This window comes from Cololabis saira, chromosome 21, assembly GCF_033807715.1.
Source record: "Cololabis saira isolate AMF1-May2022 chromosome 21, fColSai1.1, whole genome shotgun sequence".
Taxonomy (NCBI): Eukaryota; Metazoa; Chordata; class Actinopteri; order Beloniformes; family Belonidae; genus Cololabis; species Cololabis saira.
The window spans coordinates 7,647,302-7,675,261 of record NC_084607.1 but is presented as its reverse complement, the minus strand read 5'-3'; the positions used below and the strand labels follow the sequence as shown (position 1 = coordinate 7,675,261).

General features: G+C 41.0%; 2 protein-coding genes across 2 annotated transcripts; both read right to left on the bottom strand.

Moving 5' to 3' along the window:
* Positions 1–146: 146 nt before the first annotated feature.
* rundc1 (RUN domain containing 1) lies at positions 147–8,963 on the bottom strand. The gene is made up of 5 exons (XM_061712663.1): positions 8,509–8,963; positions 5,736–5,894; positions 4,187–4,385; positions 3,992–4,084; positions 147–2,932 (listed from the first exon to the last, which is right to left on the bottom strand). Exons 1-5 carry the CDS (start codon positions 8,893–8,895, stop codon positions 2,070–2,072), a joined length of 1,701 nt encoding a protein of 566 aa, XP_061568647.1. The 5' UTR covers positions 8,896–8,963; the 3' UTR covers positions 147–2,069.
* A 2,570-nt stretch (positions 8,964–11,533) lies between these two features.
* grna (granulin a) lies at positions 11,534–27,317 on the bottom strand. Its single transcript, XM_061712655.1, has 14 exons — positions 27,239–27,317; positions 26,076–26,216; positions 23,820–23,957; positions 23,614–23,742; positions 22,466–22,547; positions 22,273–22,379; positions 21,930–22,083; positions 21,712–21,843; positions 19,350–19,447; positions 19,013–19,255; positions 16,633–17,022; positions 14,760–14,996; positions 14,425–14,682; positions 11,534–12,163 (listed from the first exon to the last, which is right to left on the bottom strand). The coding sequence occupies exons 2-14, from the start codon at positions 26,214–26,216 to the stop codon at positions 12,020–12,022; spliced, it is 2,253 nt and encodes a 750-aa protein (XP_061568639.1). The 5' UTR covers positions 27,239–27,317; the 3' UTR covers positions 11,534–12,019.
* Between the last annotated feature and the right edge of the window lie 643 nt (positions 27,318–27,960).

Below are 27,960 nucleotides of genomic sequence, written 5' to 3'. Positions count from 1 at the left end.
TGCAGACCCCTGTCCTAGACTAAAACTCATTGTGCAGGTTGCACGTTCTTCGTGTCCCTGCTTGGACATTAAAGTCCACTCGCATGTGTTTAGAAGACAAGGATGAACTTTCCCGCGATGCTTTTATACAATGAAGAAATAAAGAACCAAGAGGCTTATTTATATTATCTTGTTTATCTGCATGTATACATTAATTACAATAAAAAGCAAAACTAACACAAGTTCATATCTCCCAATATATTATCTGTGATCAAATAAAATAACATAAATAGCACAGTTTAAATGACACAGTGTCTTGCTCCCAAACTGACTGCTACAGTTACAACACAGCAGCAATTTCAAACGTCCTGATGTGTCCTGCAGTTACGTCACCATCCAATGAATAAATAGTGGAAGCAAACGGGAGAAAAACGAGTGGAAAAGAATGAAAATTTAACAAAGTGCACAACTATGGAATCAGAATTTCAATTAATAAAGTACAAACACAGTCTGAGATTGGTTGCACGCGTGTGGCCACATCAACACGTCAGAAACAGCATCAATGGATTATACATTCAGGTCTTAAGGATATGATTCGTGCAGCTGTTCAAGACAGAGAACATCTGGAATACAACTTTTACATCCCACAGTCACGTCAGGTATGAGATATATTCATATCACACTGGATCCCTCCGAAGAGGAGAAAAGCAGCAGCTCTAACAGGGTTGAAACGCTCGCACGCCTCGGACACGAGAACAGCTGAGGCGCTTTAAAAAAAAAAAAAAGAGTCAAGACAAGCTTCGTTTGCTATAGTTGAAAGCCGCTTATTTGTGATAAAAGTCACGCAAACATTTAAAGTTTCCCCGGTTCCTTCTATGCACTCCTTTCAATTCAGCCTGAGTGCTTCTGTTTAGTGTTGCCATTAGGAATGGGCGATATTTTACCGTTCATAATATACCGTCAAAAAAATTCCCCACGGTAAGAATTTGTCATCTCGCAGTAAAAACGATAAATTCCCGTTGATGACATTTTTGTGTAAAGCCGGATTTATGGTACTGCGTTAAATCCACGTACAACGTACGTAAAGAAAGAAAGAAAGAAAGAAAGAAAGAAAGAAAGAAAGAAAGAAAGAAAGAAAGAAAGAAAGAAAGAAAGAAAGAAAGAAAGAAAGAAAGAAAGAAAGAAAGAAAGAAAGAAAGAAAGAAAGAACTGAGAGCGAGGACTCATTCCAGTTTTGCAGTACAGGTGTAACTCATTTAATTGTTTTTTATTAATTCAATTTATTGGTGTAGTTTAGTAGTATTTAGTATCTTTTAGAGCAGTATTTTGGGGGCTCCAAAGACTGAATGTGGTGATAGATTTATAGTTACAAAGGTGGAGTTTAATTGGTATTTTTTTTTTATCATAATTTTTATCATAATTTTTATCGTTATCGGGATAAATGCCAGAAATTATCGTGATACATTCTTTAGTCCATACCGCCCATCCCTAGTTGCCATGAACCAATTTGTTGATTTACCTGCTGGATAAATTCTTCTCTAACAGCAGACAAATGCATTTATATAAACATATAACCGATGCCGGCTCCTTGGTCTCTGCATGAAGGAAAGAGCAGCAGTGAATTTTCCTCCTGCAGCCAACTGGACCCGGCGTTACAGAACCTTTACAGAACCGCCTCCTACACAAGTCTGGCTCTCGCCACGTTGGCTGCATAGCTCAGGGCACTTCTCAGGTACGACTGCTGGAAACGGCTCACAGAGATTAGGAAGGCTTTGCTAAAGGAGAGGTAATCTCAGTCTCAACTCTAAGGCATGTTTGCAAGTACAAGTAGTCTTCTGGATATTTGGCATCTTAAAACTTAGTGGAATATGCAGATTAACGCAAACTCGACGCACGAATCGCTGACATCACAAACTTGCACTTTTACTTCAGATGGGATGTTTCTCATGTAATGTTTAAAAACAAAAAAAAGTGACATACTTGAAACAAAGTCATGCTTTTGGTCCTGAATACTTTAGTAAGAGCAGTATGGTTTCGCTGATAAAATACTTTTATGCCGAGAAATGCAATTTTCCAGTTTTTTGGTCCTATCAGAAAGCGTCCTTAATGTTCTTGAGCTGCCGGACAGCCAAGTCCACCGGGAGGTTGAATCTAAGGTGGCTGATGCGGCCCAGGATGCGCAGGGCTCCCTCGAAGCCGGTCTGGGCCATGTAGCTCCAGGCCTGGTAGTGCGGGTGGATCAGCGTCCCAGACTTGCACAGCAGGTTGAGCCACGACACCAGGCGCTGCTCGTTCAGAGCCATGCACACCAGCGCCTTGAGCTCCGAGTCCGGCCCCCGCTTGTAGCGCCCGTGCTCCTTCAGCACGCTGTGGATGGCCCACAGCAGCGACTGCTTCGGGGTGACCGTCACCGGGCCGGCGCCCACGTGCAGACTGAAGGACTGTGAGAGCTGGCGGGCCGGCGTCTCCACAAAGGCCTTCCCGTTTTTGGAGTGGTAGTACTTTACAAAGAGTTCCCACGGGTGCATGGTGTGCGCGGCCGGTCTGTAAGGCAGGAGGCAGGAGATGGGGGCCAGCACCAGCGTCATGGTCTGGGAGGGCGAGAAGAGGCCGTGAGCCAGCAGGTCTTTCAGAGCGATGGCTAGCTCCCTCCTCACGGCCGTGGTCAGCTCGTCTCGAGCCCCCAGCGTGGCGGTGCTGGTGTAGCTGACCACGTGTTCCACGGAGGGATGTCTGCGCGAGCCCAACACTCGAACTTTCTCCACGGCCGCCTCCAGGCGCTGCAGCAGGGGTCCGTAGTCCTGCCCCGCCGCCTCCTGGGACCACAGGTTCGGGGGGACGTGGCCGGCGGCGCAGCCGAACTGGCTGGCGGCGAAGATCTGCAGCACGGCCAGAGCCTTCTGGATCAGCTGCAGGCCGGTCTCACGCATCCTCTGGGCCTGCTGCGGGTCCACTGTGGGGTGAAGGGGGACAACCGCAACGCAGAGCATGTTGGAAATCAGAGAAATAGTTTCTAACACCGTGTCCTAATAACTGCATGCGACGCGAGCGAGCGTCAGCGACAAAAACAATTCCATTCCTTTATTTTCTATTGGACTGTCCAAACTGGCTGTGAGTGACGCGGCGCGCCGTTTTGAGCTGAACATTTGTCGAACGCCCGTTTCAATTTTCTTCCTGTCGCTCGCGTTGAAAGCCAGTTGAAAGCGCTGTAGGAAACAGTAATTTCAATACAAGAACCTCAATAAAGTGGCAGCTGGCTGGAGGGAGATCGCCAGGGAGCTGGAAGGTTCTGATAAGATAATAAGATAATATATAATAATAATAATAATAATAATAATAATAATAATAATAATAATAATAATAATAATAATAATAATAATAATAAGATAATATTTCTTTATGACACTTTATTGAGGTTTTTGTAGTGAAATGAGGAGGTATCATAGAGATAACTTCTCATTTCAACTAACTGGATCAGCCGTTCCTCATCCGTGACTGTTTCCTACAGTGCTTTCAACCGGCTTTCAATGCGAGCGGCAGGTACAAAATAGAAGAACATTTAAATATCACAATATCAAGCTTGTTTTCTGTTTAGAAATTACAAACGTAGGAAGATTACAAGCACTCACCCATCTTTAACTTGTCTCCTTACTCTTTTAGGAGTTATCTAAGGAGTTTCTTTCAAGAGCGCACGGGCGGGTAGTGCGGTGAATAAAGGCTGATTTATGGTTCTGCGTAAACGCGTACCCTACGCCGTAGGGTACGCGTTGGTGTAACGTGGAACCATAAATCAGCCTTTTAAAGAGCGAGTTTCAGCTGTCGAAATAACGTGGGGACCCATAACGCTTTCAGTGTGGACAGAGAGCGTCCGATGCCACGCAGTGCGACGCGATAGTCGGACGCTCGCGTGCAGTTAGGACAGGCTGTAATGTTACATACAACAAGGAATTGATTTGAGTGCTTCTTTTTTCTAAGGTTAATCAAACAAATCCAATTAGAGAAAGTGCCCGACCTTTCCTTTGAACACCTGAAGCTTTGGTATTGGTCCCTGCTGCTTGAGGCTGCTGACTGCATCCATCTGGTAGGAGAGGGTTCCCCACCTCATCTTTTGGGAGAAAAAAGGGCACAATCGTGAACAAAAACTTGTAAAATCAAGAGATACGGACAACTTACAAGTTACCAACCACCAGTTTACAGGCCTACATACCCTGGATGAAGTTGATAAACATCTCCAGGTCTCTGATCTGGGTTTTGAGCTGGTCCACCAGCTGCTCCTTGACCCTGGCAGGGTTCACGATCTGAGCGATGGCAGCGTCCACTCTCTGCCTCAGTTCCTCGGGCGTCAAATTCCCGATGTCCTCGTTCAGATTCACATCCAGCTTTTTGATCAACTCGTCAATGATGACCTGGAACACATCGTGAATAAGAGCTTTTGCTTGCCGAGTTCTCTCACATCTCTAACTGATTTGTCAGATTAACAGATGTCAAAAAAGATTGCGGACAAACACGTCTACAGCTATTTCTAGGACTTCCTTTGACCTTTAGCTGAATAAAACCCCGAAAAACACAAAAATGTCCTTGAACGTCTCAGTTACGCAAACAAGGAAGCATCACTTCCTGCTGGGAAGAGAGAACAAAGACAAAGCAAGGTGTATGCAGGTAACAACTTCTACAGTTCACCTCTAACTTCCTGGCAGACGTGGTGCTGATGAACGCTCTCCAGCCAATTAAAATGTTTTGAAATAAAGGGAAAGGCCGTCGGTATATGACATCACTGCAAGGGCTGAGAAATTGTAAGAATAAATGTTTGACTTGTGACACCCGATCTTAAATAAACACCACGTTATTTGCTGAACAGTCCAGAAAGTGGGAAAACCTCAGCTGTTTCAGTAGCTGCACATTACACGTGCACTTATGAGGCTGTGAAATTAAAAACAAACAAAAAAAAAAGTCAAACTGTTGATTAAAACCTGCTGCTTCTATATTTTGAATCAAAATGTGGAGGGGCTACACATATTTTATACACATGCCAATTTTTCCTAAAGTAAATAGTAGAGTAAGAGTAAATATGGTGCCTGCTTTTCTATACACACCGTTTACCTTGGAGTGGACAATTATTATTATTGACTTTACTATTTATTTTTTTAAATGTATGGGTTTGTTATTATATACGTATATTTTGGAGTGAATAATTATTTTGTTGTTTTCTCTTGTTTTATTTGCTTAATACTTACAGGACTGTCTCAGAAAATTAGAATATTGTGATTTTCTGTAATGCAATTACAAAAACAAAAATGTCCTACATTCTGGATTCATTACAAATCAACTGAAATATTGCAAGCCTTTTATTATTTTAATATTGCTGATCATGGCTTACAGTTTAAGAAAACTCAAATATCCTATCTCAAAAAATTTGAATATTCTGGGAATCTTAATCTTAAACTGTAAGCCATAATCAGCAATATTAAAATAATAAAAGGCTTGCAATATTTCAGTTGATTTGTAATGAATCCAGAATGTATGACATTTTTGTTTTTATAATTGCATTACAGAAAATAAAGAACTTTATCACAATATTCTAATTTTCTGAGACAGTCCTGTAAGTATAATGTGTACAAATGTTGTATGCAGCTGAAAAAGGGGAAAAGAAAGAAGAAAATGTGTGTGGTGTATTGTTGTTGAAAACTAAATAAAAATTAAGTTCCAAAAAAAAATGTGGAGGGGTTGAAAGCAACGTTGCATGTGCATGCTCCCACCTTCTGTCTCTCCATGACAACAGACTGCGGCAGGGAGTCGTAGCTGCCCTCCTGGTAGGCGAAGCGCTCCAGATCGTCCAGCTGCGTCTTCAGCTGGAAGATGAGGTCCTTTTGTTTTTCCCTCTGAGCCTCCAGACGCTCTCTCTTCTCTCTCTCGCTCTGACAGGAGAAAAACAAAACACAGGCTCCTAAATTTGTACAGCTCATCTGACATCAGTAATTTCATTAGGGCTCTACAGGAGATGTGGTTAATGTTTACGTCTGAAGAGGCTTTCACAATCAAAACACATTCACGGCTGATGAATGAGCGCAAACACAAACATCTAGGGCTCTCATACTCACCAGATCCTCCTGCAGGAGAAGCATTGACAAGGGAGAAATAAGATAAAAAAGGCCTTTTAGGAATCATACAGGACGCAGCTCGTGTAAATGTGAGTACAGGGAGCCTTAATTACGCAGATAGTGATCTGCTGCAGGTGTTTTCCATGAGCCACACAGAAAATAAACACGCTGCTGGGTGAACGCAGCAACCTGGTGTGTGACGCCAATTATACTGATTTCCTTTCCTTTCCAATCCGATATTGAATAAAATTCAGGCAGGCATCGGCAATACCGATACATTGTGCAAATACACCTAATGTGCCCGGAAAATCTAAAAAAAATGTGTGTATTTTAGATAGCTTAAGAATACAAAACATCAGAGTAACTTATTTAGGTATTTACTGTATTGTAAAGTCAGAAGTATACTGAGGTAGCGGCCTCATTTAAAATATAACTGAGTGTTTGAAAAAGGTGTTTCCATAACTAAAAAAAGATCCTAAGCAAAATAATAAAACCATTAAAATAAATAAGGGAATAATAAACTAAAATAAGAACTACTATAAAAATGTAAATGAAAAAAAGTAGTTCCTACCAGCAGCGTGTCATTTAGACAAAATATTTCCATTGTATTCCTGTTAATGTTATACATTACCACAGATGACTGAAGTATCAAAAGTATCGATATTTTCATTTGAGAAGCATACAGAGCGTATTTTAGCGATTCTAGAGCATACAGATCTGGTATCAGAAGTATGGATATCGATCGCACATCACTAACAGAAAGCAACACAACCACCTGCTCTGGAAACCTCTCCAGACCAGCCTTGTGTCACAAGTCGGACATGAATCACTAGGCTACCCTGCTTCAGCACACCGTGATACAAGTACCTGTGTCATCAACAGAGTTGTGCAGACCTTGGTGACAAGCTAATGAGGACCATTAGTTAGAATGAGGTGTGTTTGTGCAGGGAAACATCTAAAACATGCAGGACAGGAGCCCACGAGGACCAGGGTTGGGAAACACTGGCCTAGCGGCTGTTATAGTTTCATAGGAGCCTAATGATGCTCTTCTAGTTTAAGGCTCATAATGATCTGCAACAATGATATAGTATCGGGTATATTATACATTTCCTGAATCTTTATGGTCCTGTGAGTATTTCCATCTTTGTATTGTGTGTCTCTGTTGTTCCTAGATGACACAGAGCTAGAAGATAGTAGATCTTTTGGCAAAAATTGTGTAAAAATGTGTGTTGTTTATAGTTTAAAGAGCTGCAGTGACCTCTATGTCGGTCAGAAAGATTCACATCTTAGCTTGAATGAATGCTTAAAATGATACCAAAGACAATATTGTGAAACATTGACAGATATCCTGTACATGAGTCTAAACCGGGATATGCAGCAGCATCTAAAATGTAATTTTCTGAAGAGGATGGGTAACTTCATGAGCTGATAACTATGATACAGCTGCCACTCAGGAAGGTTATCATACCAAAATATCATCTATAGACATGGATCTTTTCAAAAATTATAAGCTTTAGTTTTGTCACCTTGGGTGGTACTGATATCTGGTCTGGCCCATGGACTAAAGGTGGAACTAGATTCTGAGCACATAATTGTAGTGCGTAAGCAGTACTCGAGTTGTAAAAAGAAAAATCAGGGGGGATGGTGGATTTTATCATATGGGGACAGATAATTTGTGCTGATTACAAATAATATAATATATTACAAATAATAGCACTGACCAAAGCACCTGCAGAAATACTGCAGGAATGACATAGCAGCAGTTAAATGCAGCCTTCTGTAAGCTTTAAATATCCACTGGGCTTACATCAAATACATCAAAACACACAAATAAAAAACAGTTTTCTGAACTTATCAATATGACTCTGTCCTTCACAGGATAAGTAACATGGATCACTGCAAAAACTCAAAATCACAACAAGAATATTTGTCTTATTTCTAGTTAAAATGTCTCATTTTAGTAAAAATATCTCATTACACTTAAAACAAGACTCATCACTGGAAAAAACAACAATTTTCAGCTGTTTCAAGTAGATTTTCACTTGAAATAAGTAGAAAAATCTGCCAGTGGAACAAGATTTTTTTGCTTGTAATAAGAAGATAAATCTTGTCCCATTGGCAGATTTTTCTACTTATTTCAAGTGAAAATTTACTTGAAACAGGTGAAAATTGTCAAATAAGTTATTTTTCTGGTGTTATTTTTCTGGTGATGACTCTAAATGTTGAAATATCAGTAAAACCACAATCATTGATGAAATGACATAAGGGATGGAAAGGGGGGATGGCAGTTTTACAGAGGGGATGTGTAAGTGGTTGACAGGTAGTTTTTTTTGTATTTCTCGTAAATCTGTCTTAAAATGCAAGATACTGGACCTCGGTGGGCCGTATTTTTAAATCCCAGAGTTGACAGGTGTGCATGTTTTGGACCCACCGAGCTGTGCAGCTGCTCCTCCGCCCTGCAGCCCAGCACATGCGGGCAGCCCCTGAAGGCGAACTCCTCCAGCTCCAACAGCATCCTCTCCTTATCCTCCCCCGGCACATGCACCACCTGCTTCAGCCGGAACTGGACCTGCGCGAAGTGAGACGTGAGAGCGAGCAGGGACGAGTTCAGCGAGTCCTGCTCCGCCTCCAGCTTCCTCAGCCGGGACGCCATCTCCTCCTGGCCGGCCAGGGCCAGTGGCGGCGCCGCCCGGCTCCGTGGAGCCGCGCTCCGGCTCTCCTCCTCGGGGCTCGCCACGGCGCCCACCGGCGCCCACCGCTCCCCGGCCCCGGCCAGCGCGGCCTCGCTGTCCGACGCCGACAGCTCGTCCGTCGACATCGCTTAAACGTCAGCTGTTTCGGTATCCTAACAGTGGAGGGACAGGTGCTTCGCCATCTTGGGGAAGATGATTCCTACGTCACAGCGGAGGAGAGCGGACCAGAGGGAATACCGGATATGCTACACGTCTGCCTTCAAAATAAAAGCGTCAAGCACAGCTGAGCGGGGCGCATTAGTAAACACACGCACACTTTCCCTATGTAAAAGAGCTATTAAAATTGAATTTAAACACTTTAAAAAATCACAAACACTTACCAGGATAAGATAATAATGATTCTAAATCTGTTTAGAATTTCTAAAGATATTTAAGAGGGTCAATTTTGATGTTGTTTAAAAAAAGCATCCTATTATCACATTAGATGTGTATATATATATATATATATATATATATATATATATATATATATATATATATATATATATATATATACACAGGACTGTCTCAGAAAATTAGAATATTGTGATAAAGTTCTTCATTTTCTGTAATGCAATTAAAAAAACAAAAATGTCATACATTCTGGATTCATTACAAATCAACTGAAATATTGCAAGCCTTTTATTATTTTAATATTGCTGATTATGGTTTACAGTTTAAGATTAAGATTCCCAGAATATTCAAATTTTTTGAGATAGGATATTTGAGTTTTCATAAGCTCTAAGCCATGATCAGTAATATTAAAATAATAAAAGGCTTTTATATTTCAGTTGATTTGTAATGAATCCAGAATGTATGACATTTTTGCATTACAGAAAATAAAGGACTTTATCACAATATTCTAATTTTCTGAGACAGTCCTGTATATATATATAATATCAGTGTAGTATTATCAAAGTAGGAGCAAACTAAAAACATTTGACCACAATAATTTATCCTTTTAATAATTCCCAAAGTTAGAACCGTAACCCACGGTGAGGCATCATTTCACTACCACGGCCCACGTCTGTGGAACAGCCTGCTGGAGAACCTCAGGGCCGCAGAGACTGTTGATGCTTTTACAAGCAGGCTCAAGACTCACCTTTTTAAATTGGCTTTCAGCAGATTCCTTTTAGTCTTTCTTATGTTTGTTTTAGCAGGTCTTGCTTTTTAGACCTACTTTTAGGATTTTATGTTATACTTTTAAACTCTTTTAGTGTGCATTTTTAATTCATAGCCTATCTTATCCTGCTTTCTTTTAGCTTTTAGCTCCAGTGTTTCCTCATGGGGAGCTTCCATGCTGGGACTGACTCTGGCCTGCAGGGGGTCGTCCTGGGGGTCGTTCTCCTGGGGGTCGTCCTCCTGGGGGTCGTCCTCCTGGGGGTCGTCCTGGGGGTGGTTCTGGCCTGGATGGTTGTGGAGCTCTGCACCACGGCTTCACCGCTGTGGTGTGGACTCCTCTACCCGTCTGGGCCGGGATGGTCTCTGTGGATGCCCCCCTTGTGGTTGCGAGTAATGAGACCTCCGGGCGTGGGTGGCTCCCTGATACCTTTTCCTCCAGTAACAAGTAATATCTTGTTACTGTCTAACTTATTGTATGAAAGTGCAGATACCTCAGAATAAGTGCTTTTTTGCATAATACTTTTGTTACTTTTCTATTTACTCATGGAAGTCTTCAGTTGGAACAACTGCTGGACTGGATTTTTACTTTATGGCACCTGGTTTATACACCTTGGCATTTAATATTACATACACTGTGTTGAAGCACTGGAATTGTGCTTTAATTCCGTTTTTTTTTAATCACAATTATGTGTATTAACAGAGCACACATGGGAAACTTGCCAAAGCGGATTTACTATTTTTCATTCATTCATTCATTCATTCATTCATTCATTCATTCATTCATTCATTCATTCATTCATTCATTCATTCATTCATTCATTCATTCATTCATTCATTCATTTACTTATTTCCTGTGATGTTGTGATGCTCTTCTATGGTCTTATCTCCCTCACGGTAAAGTGTCCTATATTCAGTCTTATCAGGGAAAAGTGTTACGCGTTTAACATAATTTTATTTTGAAACAAGTAACCGGAAATGTGTGTGCGACCACTATAATTTAATAAATTGCTGCTCGCAACTGGAAAGAATCCCCACATTCTCACCAAAACGTCACTATTTTGAAAAGAAGAAATGAAGCCAGAACTGAATAAATAAATAAATAATCCACCTACAGTTTGACGTCAGCCTAAAAAAATGCATGACTCGGGAAGTAAATCAGTTTGTTATATGAATAATCTTTGCCATATACTTTTTTAATATCAGGTTGAAGACGTTTCTTTTAAAAATGTATATTATTCAGTTATATCTTTTATTTTTAAATCCTAGAATGACATTGATGTGGAAAGTTACTTGTGTGAATCCCAAAATGATATTACTCAACTATTCTGGAAATGTGACAATGTATGATAGTGGAGAAATAGTTATTTATGTTGTTATTTATCATTGATTTATTTTAGAATTATTTAACAGTTGCATAAGTAGCAGATGTTCTCTGTGTGCCTTGTGATCATGATTTATATTTTGTAACATCTAAATTAATGTAACCTGGGGACAGAAATAGGTTCATAGACTGGAGTGAATGAAAAGAAGAAGTGAAATATGTTTTTATAAGTGATTGTGAAAGAGTTAAGCTACTTCAAGCATAAAACTCTTCTCTGTGCCTCGTGTCGTCTACCATCAGACTGATTTATTGTAAACACAAGTGATGTCATTTTATGAAAGAGTGAAGATGTAACAGTTTCCACAACAGACACACTCACATCGTGTTGTCACGTATTGAAAATCATCACAGATATGTAAAACTACACCCAAAGCTATAGGTGTATTTGAAAAGGAGGTGCATTTTAAACACAAGGCAGCTGGCAAGACATACAGAGAGAGATGATTGACCGTAACTATAATCAAGTTTAATAGGAAGTGTTTTATTCTTATCATGTGCTTGGAATAACAGGCATCTATGTATTCATTTATATTGGATGTAAATTAGATGCATGCAGACAGAAACTTGAGTGTGCTTCAGCTTTACAGTGTCTCCCCTGAACATTAACCACATTTCTCTAAGACTAAGCATTTAAAAATCATTTTTTATATCCCTTTTTTCCACTTTCATTAGTGCGTTGCCTCCGGAGGTAAGTGCCCAGTGATGTTTCACACGGTCAGAGCTCTCTTCTTGTAGGGCAGGAAAACGTGCCAGCTATGCCAGTGCGGCCCCCTGCTCTGGATGCAGGAGCCCTCGGCCGTGCACGTGTAGCCGGTGGGGCAGCAGTGCTTCATGTCGCTGCAGCACACCGCCTGCAGAGGAGACACAGCAAACCTTCAGTTAACCCTTCAAAACCTTCAGCACGTTTCGAATCCTAATTTGAAAGTCTCAGAACTCATGGTGTGTTTTAGTAATAAATGCAGATACATATGTATTAAAAGTTCAAAACACTGGACACAGTTGCAGTATTTACTACTGTACACAGCAGCACAACAAGGGAAGAAGAACTCATCTCCAACACGAGCATCATGTGCAGGACATCCATTTTCTCCCATTATCAGAATTTTGATCTCAGATCTCAGCAGCACATGTATGTTTTTGCTTCTGGACTGTTTCCAGCGCAGTGTTTCTTTTTTACATGTTCAGGTGGGGTAATTTACACACAAGTCACATCATGAGTGAAACCGGGAGTGAACAACATGGTTGAACGGCGCTGCACCTACGACAAAACATGCACAGCTATGAAACTGCATCGTGCCTTTTAAACCACGATAAGAAGACTTTCATAGCTATAAATAAATTAACATTTAGCCCATTTTCATGAGTGATGCGGTTTCCTCTTGTCCCCCCCCCATCCTCAGTTCTATCTGAACGTTAATTCAATTCAATTTTATTTATATAGCATCTATTACAACAGAAGTTGTCTCTAGGCATTTTCCAGAGACCCAGAACACGACCCCCGAGCAGTTATTTCATAAACATAAACAAACCAAGCAGGAAAAGAGAAAACAGACAGAGAGAATGAAGAACAGAGAAAGGAGAGACACAGACACAATGGCTAACTGGTGAACTACAGGGATGACAATATAAGCAGATGTAGACAGCAGACACTGAGGTGGTCGGGGGGGGGGGGGGGCAACAGGAATCTACCAGACATCCATACAGACAGGTGGAAGCAGCAGTGGGATGATCAGTGGGGGGGACTGCAGGGGAGCATGCAGCTCATGAAGCTCTGGCCTGCAAACATGCGCAGAAGAGAAAAGGAGGGGACAGACCAGCACAACAAACTACAAGAACAATGGAGAACAATGCTGGTTATGAAATACTTCTAATTAATAACTGAGAAAGGAAAAGAAGGAGGGGTGATGGGCACCGCACCGCTCAGTGGATCATGTTGGTGCCCCCCTGTTTGTGTGTTTACTAAGGCCTTGTCCCAATACTCCCACTACCTCTACTTTTCAGCCCTACCCCTAAATTTTGCGTGTTTCCGTGAGGGTAGTGGTGTCCCAATTCCTCTTTTCACCTAGTGGTAGTGGCTTAAACGAGCGTAGTGGTTATGAATCTGTCCCTACGGATCGAGGGTTTTCCGATGCTGACTAGCTGACCTAGGGCCAGAAAAAATTCCCGGAATGCTTTTCGTCGTCATTTGCGGACTGAATAAAAAAAAACATGGCGGACATTTCTTATTTTTTAGTGAATAAAATCAATATTTTGAGTTAGTTTCTGCATAAAAATGCGTTTTGTTACATTTCTAGCGAGAAATATATATTTTACTTTCATAATATTCACTCGCTTGCCCGTTGTTGCGAAGTCTTTTTCAAACCTCGCCAGAATAAAGGCTGATTTATGGTTCCGCGTTACACCAATGCAGAGCCTACGGCGTAGGTTATGCAGCGACGCACGCCGTAACCTACGCTGTAACCTACGCCGTAACCTACGCCGTACCCTACGCCGTACCCTACGCCGTACCCTACGCCGTAGGCTCTGCGTCGATTTAACGTGGAAACATAAATCAGCTCCCGAGCCGGCAGGCATTTTTTGATCCCGAAATTTTCGGAGCAAATTTCTTAACAGGCGTAGCTACAACTGTTAGATTTCATCTATTAAACCAACATTTATTTTCCTAAATGATTTATTTCAGCCAGCGGTAATTCTCCACAGAGCAGGTTTCTCCCCGGTACGACGGCGCAGGTTGACCCGGCCGTGAGTTGCTGCTGTGCCTGCGCCCCGGACCGGCGGCTTTTCTCCGAAAACATCGGATCAAATTTCTTAACAGGCGTTATTTGGATAAAGGAAAATTAAGGGGTGGTGCTGAAAAGTAGGAGTAGTGGGAGTATTGGGACAGGGCCCTGGGAAGATTTCAAGTACCCTAAAATCTGTGGCTTCTTTTTTAGGGGTAGTGGTAGAAAGTAGGGGGTGTATTGGGATTTGCCCTAACACTAACTAGAGGCTTTACTAGACAGAAACGTTTTACTGTAGGTTTGGTTTTAAAGGTGGAAATGGTGTCAGCTTCCTTAACCCAGATTGGAAGTTGGTTCCATGGCAACGGTGATCACAATAAAGTATTTCATACATTAGGAGACGGACAGCAGCCCCAGTCGGTTGCAGACGTCTTGCAGCAGGTCTCCTCGTCTTTGCAGCTGAACTGCTCGTCACACTGCACGCTTAGTTGTGTCCCGGGGGGGGGCAGCTGCTGGTACTCGGGTAGGTACACCGGTGTCAGCGGGACGGTCTCCAGCTGCAGCTCCATGAGCTTGTGGCAGGACCTGGAGACGATGTCGCAGGTGTAACCCTGCGGGCAGCAGTGCTCCATGTCTGGGCAGCACACGGCCTGCACAAAACCACAACTCTGATGAAGCTATCGCTCCTTAATAAACGTCACGTCAAAACTTCTTTCACTCGTCTCACGTTTTCCAACGGGCAGCAGCCCATGTCGCCTGTGAAGAGCTGGCAGCAGGAGGAGCCCTCGGGACACAGAGCCGAGTCGTCGTCCGGCCCGGAGCTGGGCTCGGCCTGCAGGCTCGAGGGGGCCGGGATCTTGGTGTACCAGGGAATCACCACTTCTCCTTTGATGCACGAGGTCCGGCTCTCGTCGCACTTGTAGTGCGTCGGACAGCAGTGGCTTCCATCGGCGCAGCACACCGCCTGTGGAGAAGTGAGAGGGGAAGTGGCGCTTTCACATCATCATCCTGTCTTCACTTCTGCTTCTATGTTCATTGAACGGTTGCACTTTAGACTCAGAAGAAAAAGGGAAGTGCAGACTTTATGCTTCTCCAGTAATTAAATGTATTCAATGTTTTAAAAAGAAGGAACACCACTCACTCGCATTACTGTGGGCTGGAACTAATAAAGCTAAATAATATTCCAGATTCATTTTCTAACTTATTATTATTATTATTATTATTATTATTATTATTATTATTATTATTATTATTATTATTATTATTATTATTATTATTATTATTATTAATAATAATGTTTTTGGTAACGGACTGGTTTCATGACAAACACTCAGCAGATGCAGATGCACTTCATTTTGTTTGTTCACCTCTTGTTTTGTCTTAAAATACTTTCATCTGCATTGGTTCTGACTCTGTCTTCCATAACCTTTAATGCACAGCTATTAGTTTTTTATTCACTCCCTTTAAAAGCAAGCAGGGATTTTAAAATTTAAAGCGACTTATTCCCCTGTTTTTGTCTTCAGACCAACACCTAGCCTTTATTTTAGCTCTTGCATTTCTCTCCAGGTAACGTTCTGACATCCACATCAGACCAAAAAAGGTGGTTCTCTCGAAGGAAATGAGAGTTTTAGGTGCTTGACTGACTTATTTTTGGTCGCTATGTTACTATGCGACCAAATAAGAGCCACCCCGACTTCCACAAACTAAAAACATACTTTCATAGTCGTAACCACAAGCAGGTGATTATCATTCATCCATCCTGTCTTGACTGATTAGCACCTCGCAGGTGACACTGACTACATTTACATGCAGTCAAAATTCGGGTTATTGCTAATATTCCGGTTACTGAAACATTCGGAATATTCCTTTTACATGCGTGAGCAAACAGGGTTATCCCTGTAAACATGGTTATTAATCATTCGGGATATCTGGATCAAAACAGCGACGCGTGGAAAACGTCATTTCCGCTTCTTCTTCCTGTATCCAAATTCAAAACAAATGCTGCTTCGCGCAACTTTTCGCTCACCTTCTTGTAAATCTGGCTATCCCGGTACTTTCTACCGTCTACAAATGCAGAAATGTTCATATCGTTCATTACATTTATGAAGTGATTAATCTCCTCCTCACTCCAAAAGTGTGGCCTGGTCTTACGTTTCTCTGTATTTATAAGAACTTCCTGGACTCAAAAGACCAGGATTCCTTGTGAACAGAGCATGCGCAGAAAACAAATTCCTGTTCCGTTTGATGGGGATATTCCGTTTGGTGTTTACATGACCCAATATTCTGGTTTTAAAAGGAGTAACCCAGGGGTCATATTCAGGTTTTTAAAAACCTGAATATGAGCAAATTTGGGTTATTCAAAGGGGTTATTGGTGTTTACATGGCCGTGCAAATTCGGGTTATTGTCAATATTCAGGTTTTAAAAGGGTTATTGATGCATGTAAACGCAGTCACTGTCCTTGTGATCAACTAGCGTACAATGGGATGCTGGCGTGGGATATTTGGAGCATTTATCTGCCGTGCACACTTGTGAAATTAGAACCCGTCTGTGACGGATGAATTGCTGGATGTCAGAGATGTTGTGAGGATGCAGAACTCACCTCCGGCACCGGGCAACATCCCCACTTTTTGGTGGAGGCCATGAGGCAGCAGGTGGAGTCCGGAGGGCAGCTGGTTTGGCTGTCGCACTTCACCATCCCAGCGTCTGCGGCATCCGCCCCTTGCGTTGTCGTCTCCTCGTCCAAGGCAGCCACCGTCGTGGTGGTGACCGGGATCGGGGTGGTAGTTGACGTCATGGTAAGTGCGCTCGCGGTGGTGGTCGCCGTGGTGGTGGTGGTCGCTGTCGTCGTGGTAACCGGGCTGGGGGTGGTATTTGCAGGGATCTTCCGGGCCATGGGTGTGGATCCTGACGCTTCATCACAGGTCAAGGTCGCCAGGTCGCAGGTGGTGCCCGAGGGGCAGCAGTGCTCGTGGTCGTCGCAACAGACCGCCTTTTCGTACAAAATGACAGCAGCACTTTCAGTCACCAGCATTGTTAAAAAGGTCCATTGTATGTTTCAAACTTAAAAGTGTTACCCACTTAGAGGTGCCTGTTAGTGCTTGGCACTCATTCAGGTGTTTTCATATACTTTTTCTTTCCTTTTTGCAATTTTATTTATGTGTCGGTGTGTATTTGCATTATGGTGTTTAGAGTAATAGTTTAGTGAGCTGTTTTTTTTTTGTTTTTTTTTATTTATTTTTTTATTTTATTTTATATATATTTTTTAATTTATGTATTTATTTATATTTTCTTTTTATTTATTAATTTTCTATTCTTTTTTTGCGTAATTAATTCTTATCCTGCTATAATTTTATATCCATTTATTTTTATTTTATTTTAATGTTTCTATGTTGGAGGGGTTAAAAAAAAAAAGGGAAAAAAAATCTTTGACTCGTGATTTTCTTTTAGTGATACTTTGTACACTACGGTCACTGAATGTAGTGATCTTTCTATTGTTTTTTTTTCATCAAAATAGTTATGAAGATGTATGTACCATTGTTACTTTGGCTATTGATCTCAATAAAAAAATTTTTTTTTAGAAAAGGTCCATTGTATATCTACCATTACCTAAAACTCAGAAAACAATACATGTTTCCATTCTTTGTGGTTTGCTGAGATAACCTTTGATGCCAACGTCGCCTGAGAGGCTACTAGTGATCTATCCAGGCCAGCAATACCCACTCACTTTGGAATAAACCTCTGAAATAGGTTTCGTACCCCTCCCGTTCACAGGGATTTCTATCGGTACAAAACGTACCAAACTAATAGGGCAGGCTTTATACGAATATTCACAACTCAAAATGACCAACCAAAATTCCTAATAACGCCTCAGATCATCAACTTCTTTACTGCCAAAGCAACAACAGTCCTTAAGCAGTGCTCCTTCACCGCTGCACACACTACCGAAACCTTTAACCTTTGTCACTCTGCCTACATCAACTGCTTCCTTCCTTTGGTTTGTGCCTCACCAATGGTGTCCAGAGTTAGTTTCTTATGTTAATTAAACTTAATTCGTTGCATTAAAGAAGATACGAATGGGTATTAGCGATATGCTCCATGCTCGCCACATAAACGTGGGAGAAACCAGTGTTTTCATCCAGCATTCATGTTTCCTGACACATAACTCATCTCAGTACAAAGCTGTCTTTACTACTTAAAACATATAACCATGCCAGCTGACAGTCTTGCCGGGGCCCCGGACAAAATAATCTAAGATGGGCCCCCCTGCACCCGGATCTCTCCTTCTCCCTCTTCCTCTCCTCTCCCTCTGCTCTTCAGGTTTTTATACAAGCTAATGGACGTTAACATTAGAGCTAGACAGTTAGGTTAAGTTACAAGGTTGGTAAACGTTGGCTTCGCTGTTTTATCACCTTGCTCTACGCTGACTTTATTAATTCCAGCCAATTCTAGTCACCACCTTTTTAAAATATTTGTGTAGAGAATCTTTGAGGCCTCTATTTTCTTCTTCTCTTTTCTCTTCTTTTCTGAGCACCGGACTTGTGCTGACCGGACATTTTGACCATTCTAATGGTTGAATTAAATGATAACATCAAATTTTGATCAGCGGCCAAACCATTTTTGTGTTGGGTGTTCTTGACCACAAGGACAATTAGGCAGAAAACTAATAACAAGCTTTTATGTAACTCAAATACTACATATTCTTTCCACAAATAGGCATATTTTGAAACATTTTGAAAAATAATTCCATAATTTAATGAGAATGAGAAAGAAAAATGTAATTTTTTTTTTTTTTTTTTTTTTTTTTTTTTTAGTTCTGGCCCCCCCCCCTACCCTGGGCCCGGGACAACAGACCCCTTTGTCCAGCCCTATCGGCGGGTGTGCATATAACTATATTACTATAAACTGTAAAAGCCTCAAAGTTGAAAATTCTGGATAATGCTGTCTTAAACCAGGCTCTGTATGTTGGTTTGATTATTGACCTGCGGTAACGGACAGCAGGCCCAACCACCCTCTTTGGTTTTACAGCAGGTGGAGCCGTCGGGGCAGCTGGTGGTTGCGTCACATGTGACGTTCTTCTCTCGCGTCTCGACTCTCCGCCTGGGGATGGAGGGCAGCTTGTCTTTCCAGGGCACGGAGCACGTGCTGTCGTCGCAGGTCTGCGCCGCCAGGTTGCACTTCTTCCCCTTTGGACAGCAGTGTATGAAGTCCGAACAACAGACCGCCTGCGGCGACATGACAGGGCAATATTAGGGCTTCACCTATTACAAAAACTACTTTTATTGTTTTTTTAAAGACGGATGAGAGCCAAACGCGCACCTCTGGCATAGGACAGCACGCCCAGTCTCCAGTTGCGGTTTTACAGCAGGTGGTGTTATCCGCACAACCCACGGTATCGTTGCACGGGACATCGTTCACTAGAAGAAGAAAAGTATGTTTAAGGACTGCAACTGTATTTTGCCATTAATATCCCATTTTATATGCCATTTATTCATAGAGCACAGTTTAAAACAACCGAGGTTGACCAAAGTGCTGTACAGTTAAAAACAGCTGAATAATAGGCTTATATTACAATGATAAAATAAATTAGTGCTGCAAGCAGCGATGAACGGGCCCTCGCACCCTTGTGCACGTTCAGGCTGCAGTGGAAGCTTGTATGACTTGCATGTAGATTCTTCAGGCCTGGACATTTAGCGGATGAAACCAGCCACGACTCTCTATATCAAACCATTCAAAAGTTATGGCAGAAAGTAGGAACTATCAGATATCGACCAATCAGATGAAGGGGCGGGGCACATTTGCAGCAATTATGTTCAAGGACTCAAAACTGAGTCCGATGACACCACCCACAAGTCTTTATGTCAAACCATTCAAAAGTTATTGCAGAAAATCGGAACTATCACATATCAAGCAATCAGAAGAAGGGGCGGGGCTGATTTGCACCAATTAAGGCGAAGGAGTCAAAACCGAGTCCGATGACACCACCCATGACTCTGTATGTCAAACCATTCAAAAGTTATGGCAGAGAGTAGGAACTATCAAATATTGACCAATCAGAAGAAGGGGCGGGGCTAATTTGCACCAATTATGTTCAAGGACTCAATACTGAGTCCGATGACACCACCCATGAGTCTTTATATCAAACCATTCAAAAGTTATTGCAGAAAGTAGGAATTATCAAATATGGACCAACCAGATGAAGGGGGGGCGTGCTTTTTGGCATCTATCATCGCCACAGTAACGATTTTGAAAGAGAAAAGTAATGTGCATCGTCGCAGGATGGAGACGCACATTTTGAGCTATAACACACCTGGGTGCACGTTACGGTTCGTTCGGGCCATATTAACTGCCGAAGAAATGGCATAAATTGCGGCAAAATTACATGATTCATTCAAAATGGCTGACTTCCTGTTCGGTTTCGGCCATGCCGCCGAGAGACTTTTCTTTAAGTTGCTACATGATACAGGTGTGTACCGATTTTCGTGCATGTACGTCAAACCATATTGTGGGGCTTGAGGCACAAAGTTTTCTAGGGGGCGCTGTTGAGCCATTAGGCCACGCCCATTAATGCAAACCATTAAATATCAAATTTTTCACCAGGCCTGACTTGCGTGCAAAATTTGGTGACTTTTGGGCCACGTTTAGGGGGAAAAAAGGCCCTCCTTTCGTCGGAATAAAAATAAAAATAAAAACGACATCTCCTACAGATACAATAGGGCCTTCGCACTGTAAGTGCTCGGGCCCTAATAAAATAAGATGAGTACAAAATACAAGAATACAATGAAATAAAAAATAAGAGTAATAATATTCAAAAATTTGAATATGTTTGAAATACCTGCGATGAAGCACCTGTGATTTCGTTGTTATGAAATATGAACAATGACAATAAACAATCTTGAATCTTGTAATAACATTTTGCCAAAATCCACTAAAACTAATCAAAAGCAGGGAGAAAAAGTGTTTTTAGAGCTGATTTAAAAACCTCAAGTGAAAGGTCACCTTTGGTCCTCAGTCGTGTTTTGGGGCCGACCAGTAGCAGCTAATTTCAGGATCTCAATGAGCTGGCAGGGGCTCAGTCAGATAATGGGGGGCTAGTCCATTAATCAGCTAGGACAGGGTACACCGAATTAATCAGTCTGTGGCCCCGCCAGCTTCCTTTAAGCCCGGATCCCAAGCAGGGAGGCAGATATTACAGCCAGTGCTTGGACCTGTGGCTGCAAACGTTCAGGTCCAACCTGATGGCCTGATGGCTGTGGGGACAACAATCCAGAGGGCTGTTGGTTCCTCCATCGTGTGCTCCGTTTACCCCGGAGGGCTCGAGGGGTCACTGTGCGCCCCAAACAAGGGCATTAATTCAGACAACAGTAGAGCAACGTCACTTGTGGACTTTTTGTTTTTATTTTTCCAGGGAGTCTGTTGATGTTTGTTTTAAGGCCCAAAATCTCCCTTTTTAGCCGCTAATATGGTCTATTTTTAAAGTCCAATATCTAATTAAGACACTTTATGTTTCAGTTTTCTTCCCATTTGTGCATTTTATGGAATATCATGTCAGTATTAATGTTATAAAGTACAAAAGCAAGAACTGTTGGAAAAAATGTTAGCAACTGTGTATGCCTGTAGTATGATTAAGACATTTGAATGTCCATTTGATTGTTGACATGCTCTAATGTTGTAATCTCACCTCCAGCTGCCTTAGTAACAGATGACACAGGCACTTCTGTCTTAGGAGGAGGAATGCTACTGGCTGTGGTGACTTCAGGGACTTTCCCAGTGTCATTATCATCAACCGCCTTCGCCGTCACATTCCCACCATCTGAGAGCACAAACAATTCAGACAATGGTTATCCAGTACGAGGAAGTGCTCTGGCACGTTTGCAGCTAAACACAAGAAGAGCCGACCTTTCTGGTTCTCCCAGTCAGCCCTTATTCTGGCGGGGAACTTGGCCCACATCGGCAGCTCTTTTTTGGTAGATAAGGAAATGCATTTCAAGTGTTGGACATCACACGTGGTCCCTTCTGGGCAGCAGCTTTTCTTATCCTCGCAGCATACGGCCTGTTCAGACAATAAAGTCACACATGGCCTTAGAACCACAATAGATAAGGAACAATAAGGAAGTGATAACTGGACATCAAGACAGGACTTGCAAATCCATCATTTGACTTTTACCTCTTTTAAAAATGTCATGTATGTAATGGAATTGTATCAGCGCGTAACGACTGTCAATGATAGAGCCGTCTGTACCTTGGGCAGTGGACAGCATCCCCACGTGCCTTCAGGGGTTTCACAGCACGTGTTGTCATCTGGACACTCAGACACCCCGTCCTTGCACAGAACTGTAGCCATGAGCTCTGCCGCAATAGAAAACAATTATAACATTAAAAAAAAAAAAATAGTCATAGAGGGATGAGATTTCGGCACATATTAGAAGGCGGACCTTTTTTCATGCAGGAGCGGCTGTCCATGCTGCACTGGTGGCCCTCGGGACAGCAGTGTTTGCCATCAGAGCAGGAGACTCCCTGTCGGTGGCCGAGAAACGTTAAAACAATGCTTCAATCACTGAACTCTACCGTTTATAAAACTGATCGCTTTAAAACAAACTGGTAGATTAATTTACAGTGAATAAAAGCCTCACTGAGGCCAAACTAATCTGACTTTTCCCACAACTGAGACTATCATTGCATATGTACTGAAGGGTAGTCTTCAGTGAAGGGAAACAGCCTTTTTTTTTTTAAATGTAACATGCAAAGCGTCCTCAATCGTGCAGCTGTCCTCAATCGTGAGTGACCACATTTATTTTCTTCTCTTCTTTGTTCATTTTCTTTGTTTTGTTCGTTCGTTTCGTTTTCTTCTTATTAGTATCTTTTGTTTCTGAAGTTTGCCTTTTGTTGAAAAGGATAGGCAAAATAAGCCATGAGGCTTCAGCCTATACCTTTTTGGTCAAAAAAAAAAAAAGGAAATGTGTACATATATATAATATATATATATATATATATATATATATATATATATATATATATATATATATATATATATATATATATATATATTTATACCTGTGTGTATACATATACAGTGTGTATATGCAAACATCTTAAAATGTAAATGACCAAAACAAAATAAACTAAACTAAAACTAAACAAAGGAAACATAAATGCTTTGTGACAGGAAGTGAGTGGGCTTTTGGAGACAAGTTGCTTTGCATGACTGAAAAAACATGTATGAAGCAGAGTTCCCCTGCTTCTTGATGAGGAAATTCAGAACCACATGAAAAGTCCTGGGGCACATACGATATTTGGATTTAGACCAGAAGAAAATGACTCAAAGACTGTGTGTGATGCAATACACAGACGCTCCATGTTGCAACATGATTAAAATAATCTTGAGTCTAAGGCAAGAATGTTTAAAGAGAAAGTGAAATGCTTAAATTTTGGTAGAATAGGGAAAGTCAAACCACAAGTTAACAATAATTCATTGACAGGAAATCTTCTCTCTTCATCCCAGATACCAGCAGCAAAATACAATCAGTACCTTTATGTCCATTTTTGGAAAGCTGCATGTCTGTGTCTGTGTGCTTGAGGTTACCTGGGGTAGCGGGCAACAGCCATACTTTGTCAAAGCTTTGAGGCAGGAAAACTCAGCAGGGCACCGTGACTGATCCGGACAGATGTTATCATCGTCCTCACCCATGTAGGACTTGATCATCCTGAAAGACTGCACAGAGACATCTCCCTGAATATCTGCTGTCTGTTTTCACACAGAAAATAAGGGGGATCTGCGTCGCATCTTACTTTGGAGGTTGTGGCTTTTTCTGCAGGAGTCCTTTCCACCCACGGCAAGGCCACGGTGGCGTTCTCACAGAGGGATGTTTGCACATTGCAGAGTGTGTCTGCAGGACAGCAGTGGATGTGATCCCCGCAGCATTCAGCCTGCAGAGACGAGACAAAGGGTAGTAGACACACTTTGACTAGCAAAGTTTCAGAACGGCTATCACACGGGCTGAATGAGGCTGGTTCCTTTATCTGGTTTGTAAAATAGTAAAAAAAAAAAGGGAGGCAGGGATGACAAGGATGACTGTAGAACAACTTTAAATGTAAAATGAGAGAGAAACTTTATCTTGTATGTTCATTTAAATTAGGATATGGCAAAAGAACTGCTGGGCTGAATTACTATACCTGGACAAACGTACAGCGTTGTAAAGATAAATGACCACACTTAAAGCTGAGTCATGTTAATGATCATTTCAAATTCAGAGGATTAATTATATTTTTTAGTCTCAATGACTAGATCCATTTATGTTTATGCAACTTATTATTGCATTATTACAAAACGGATACAAAACGGAAATGGACACATGAACTGACAGCCAATGACCAAAGTGCCTTGCTCAGCTGAACCACTTTTTCTTTTCTTTTATGCTTTTCTTTTATAAGTTCTGCGAAATGAAGAAATGGTAAAAACAGAACATTAGAAGGGCTAGGACTAGAAAAGTTTTTTGAAACTTCATCCTACACCCTTTCAAACAGGAAATATTTATTTACATCTAGATTTGTCTCTTTAATTTGCTTTGTTTTTGCTTATGTTTTTTTTTATATATATAAATTTTATGTATTCTCATTATTTTCTTTGTTTTAACCTGTTTGAATAAATAATTAAACGAATTAAACGAATTGTCATTATTATTATTATTACTGAGATTTAGGGGTTTCAAAAAATTCTTTTGGTCTCAATCGTTTGATTTCACACCCACGACAACTCTGAATTTTTTTGTACCACGCCAGGAGAGTTAATATAAAGCATCACATTTATTTCTGCTACGATTGACAGTCAGCTCAGCCAATGGCTGGCCATCATCACTTCTTCAACCATAATTGTCATGCAGGTTCGGCTGGAGGAGCTGGGAGCTAAGCCAACTTTGATTGACATGTTGCAGCACCAGCACTTATCCATGCTGGACCCTCCTGTGTGATCTTGCTTGTGTTGTTCTCTCACATGTGAATCTCTTTGAATAAAGGTATCTGCTAAATGACAGTAGTAATAGCAGTAACCTGGCAGCACCCCGTACGAAGAAAAACAGGCTTCAAAACTGGCCCTGGGAAACCCGTGGGTCACGTGACCGAATGTTTCATCCATTGTTTTCTACAGTCTGCACTTCTGCTGAGCTTTTACCGTTACAGTCCATTTACTTTGTGCTTTGCTGTGACTGATAATTTAAAGTTCCTCACCAACTTCATTAAGCACATGCTTTAATCCAAAACAACTTACAAAACATGCAGAAGTTATGAGTGTTCTTGGTGTGTTGCCCAAAAACAGTTTGACACATAAAGTAAAGAAGTCAGGGATCAATCAAGAAGCCTTTGGATTGATGAATATTTTACCTCCTGGGTCCTGTAATAAACCAAAACGGTTGGCCTGATTAATGACTTCAAACCAGCATGCCAGATGAAATATCTTGTTCCTGGTGCAGGATAAATGACTCCCCTGAATTGCCCAATAAATGATTTAATAAAGTTAATTTTGTCTATGGATTTACAATTTAATTTGCTAATTCTTTTTGTCTGACAAATACATTTTAGGTTTTTTAATTACCAACATATTTCGGCGATCCTTTTGCCTTCATCAGAGTCACAAAATGAGTCACCCCCCCCCCTTGCAGCGGATAAATTGCCCCAATAAAAGCTCATCTAGGGCAGGTAGAGCATCCAAGACAGATATCTCATGAATGTAGCTCATTTAGCATAGTCATTTCCTGTTTTATCTAAGTGTAACTTAACAATATGTCCATTCTCTGCCCAGACATCATTAACGACCTCTCGATGTCTTAAATGAACCAGATCTGAGTTACCGAAAGTGATCCAGAACATGAATATGATGGCGACTTCAGTCAGCTGTGGTGCGTTGGCTTAATAAAATGTTGAATATTGTTTTATGTTAATAACTATTTGACATTTAGGGTTTAGAGACAACTCAGTGTTTTGAGATGAAAAATCCTCAATCAATATCTAATTACAATTGGTAGGTTAATGATTACACTTGACTGTATTTACCTTATCCAGCGGACAACATTCATAGCCTTTAGCTGGACTGTTGCAGCAAGTTTGACCGTCTTCACAGCTCCCGCCATCTGGACATTCATCAGCAGCCACCAGGGCAAGGAGAGCCCAACAGATCACAACCCACCTCTGCATCTGCAGGAGGAGGGAATCACACAGAGAAGGCTTTGGAAACATAAAGTGAAACTTATGCATGACAGTTTGGTGGTTATCAAAAAAAAAAACAAAGCTTAAATGTACCCGCCTCAGACTTTCCTGCAGAACTTCAACTAATTCTGATGTGTGGAAAGAGATAAACTAACTTGTAACTCCAATTGAGCTCGAACTACCGGTATGTTTCTTATGTAATGCCAGTTGCTTGGAGTTGGTATTATAATCTTTCCAAGATCGAAAGATAGCAAAAAATTATTCTTCAAAGGTCATTGCTGATGTCTTTTTCCCCTCACTACTGTAGTAACCTACACCCAAATGCTTCAGATCAGTGAACTGCTTAAAACATCTGCTATCAAAATGATTTTTAAGATAACAAACTTTGAAAAAAAAGTCTATTTGTGAAAAGATACTAGCTTAAAACCTCATGAGCAAAGACACCATATAAAGAAACCAAAATAATAGAACCAGCATTTTTTATACAGCTTGAGACACGATTGGAGATGTGATTGTGTCCTGTAAAATTCACTTGACTTAACTGTCCATCAATAAGGACCTTATTATATTATTCCCTGGTCGCACCATGGTCATTAAATAAAGTGCACTTAATTAAGTGTTTTAAAAAGTTATTTTCTTTTGTCATCTTCAGTTCTTATTGTGTTGTGTCTGATGCACTACAGCGCTTCCTGTAATGATTTGCAGTATCTTTATCTGCAATCTACAAAGTTTGAAAGTTTATGTAAGTGAACACTTTCACTTTTGCCGAATTTGCATTTGACACTTTTCAGAATAAACGGGATATTTTACACAAAAGTAAAAAGCCTGCTTTATCTAAGTGTTTAAATCATTGCAAACTAAAACATGGAAAGCCTAAAATAATGAATCAAACGTGTTCCTTTTTATTAATTACGACCATACAGTAGTGGGAAGTATTATTATTATTTTATTACCTTGACATATTTTGTGAGATACTGGAGTATAAAGTACAAAGTGCATATTGTTCTTACCTTAGTGAAAGACTGAAGAGCTGTTGTGCGCTGTCAGGTGTAGGAAAGTCCTGACTCTCACCTCAACACACTCAACACATATACTGTACTGTAGCCGTCCAGACCACGCCCACTAGAGAGAGAGCGAGGGAGAGTTACAAGGTAGTTTAATTTCACCCGCCACTCTCTGCCCCGTCAATGAAATCATATTATTAGATATTTAACCAGATTGACTTTGCTTCAGTTCTTCATTTGTTCATTTATTAACTTTTTTTTTGTTTTTTTTCCAATCTCTTTATTGATTTTACATAAAAAAACAAGGCACATTATACATTACAGAAGAACATTTGCATCAAAGAACACTGAGCGACCAATGAGTAAAACAAAATAAAGAAGATACAGAGCGAAAAAGAAAGAAAAGGAATAAACAATAAAATAAAATAAAATAAAATAAAATAAAAAAATGCAAGTGATCAGTCAGGAATTAGGGTACAAAGATACTTAGTAAGATGCTGGGCTTTTTCAATCATGCAAGATTTAAAAAAAAAATTGTTGTACTGAATTATTTCGTTTAGATATGCAATAAAGATTGGATTAATTCAAAAAAAAGCGACATTTATGAATAAAAAATGTAACCAATATAATTAAATGATTGATTCCAAAGTCTATGTTTTTGTCCTCCACTTGTAAACCAAATGTAATGTTTTCAAATGTAAGAATAGGAATGGTTTGATCATTATAGG

Excerpts from the sequence above, each read along its gene's own strand:
- rundc1 (XM_061712663.1), bottom strand. The coding sequence starts at position 8,895 with ATGTCGACGGACGAGCTGTCGGCGTCGGACAGCGAGGCCGCGCTGGCC. Across the intron at positions 5,895-8,508 it reads AGGAGCAGCTGCACAGCTCG|AGCGAGAGAGAGAAGAGAGA; the intron begins GTGGGTCCAAAA and ends TTCTCCTGTCAG. Across the intron at positions 2,933-3,991 it reads TTCAGGTGTTCAAAGGAAAG|TGGACCCGCAGCAGGCCCAG; the intron begins GTCGGGCACTTT and ends TTCACCCCACAG.
- grna (XM_061712655.1), bottom strand. The coding sequence starts at position 26,216 with ATGCAGAGGTGGGTTGTGATCTGTTGGGCTCTCCTTGCCCTGGTGGCT. Across the intron at positions 22,084-22,272 it reads GATGCTGTCCACTGCCCAAG|GCCGTATGCTGCGAGGATAA; the intron begins GTACAGACGGCT and ends TTGTCTGAACAG. Across the intron at positions 21,844-21,929 it reads TGACTGGGAGAACCAGAAAG|ATGGTGGGAATGTGACGGCG; the intron begins GTCGGCTCTTCT and ends TTGTGCTCTCAG.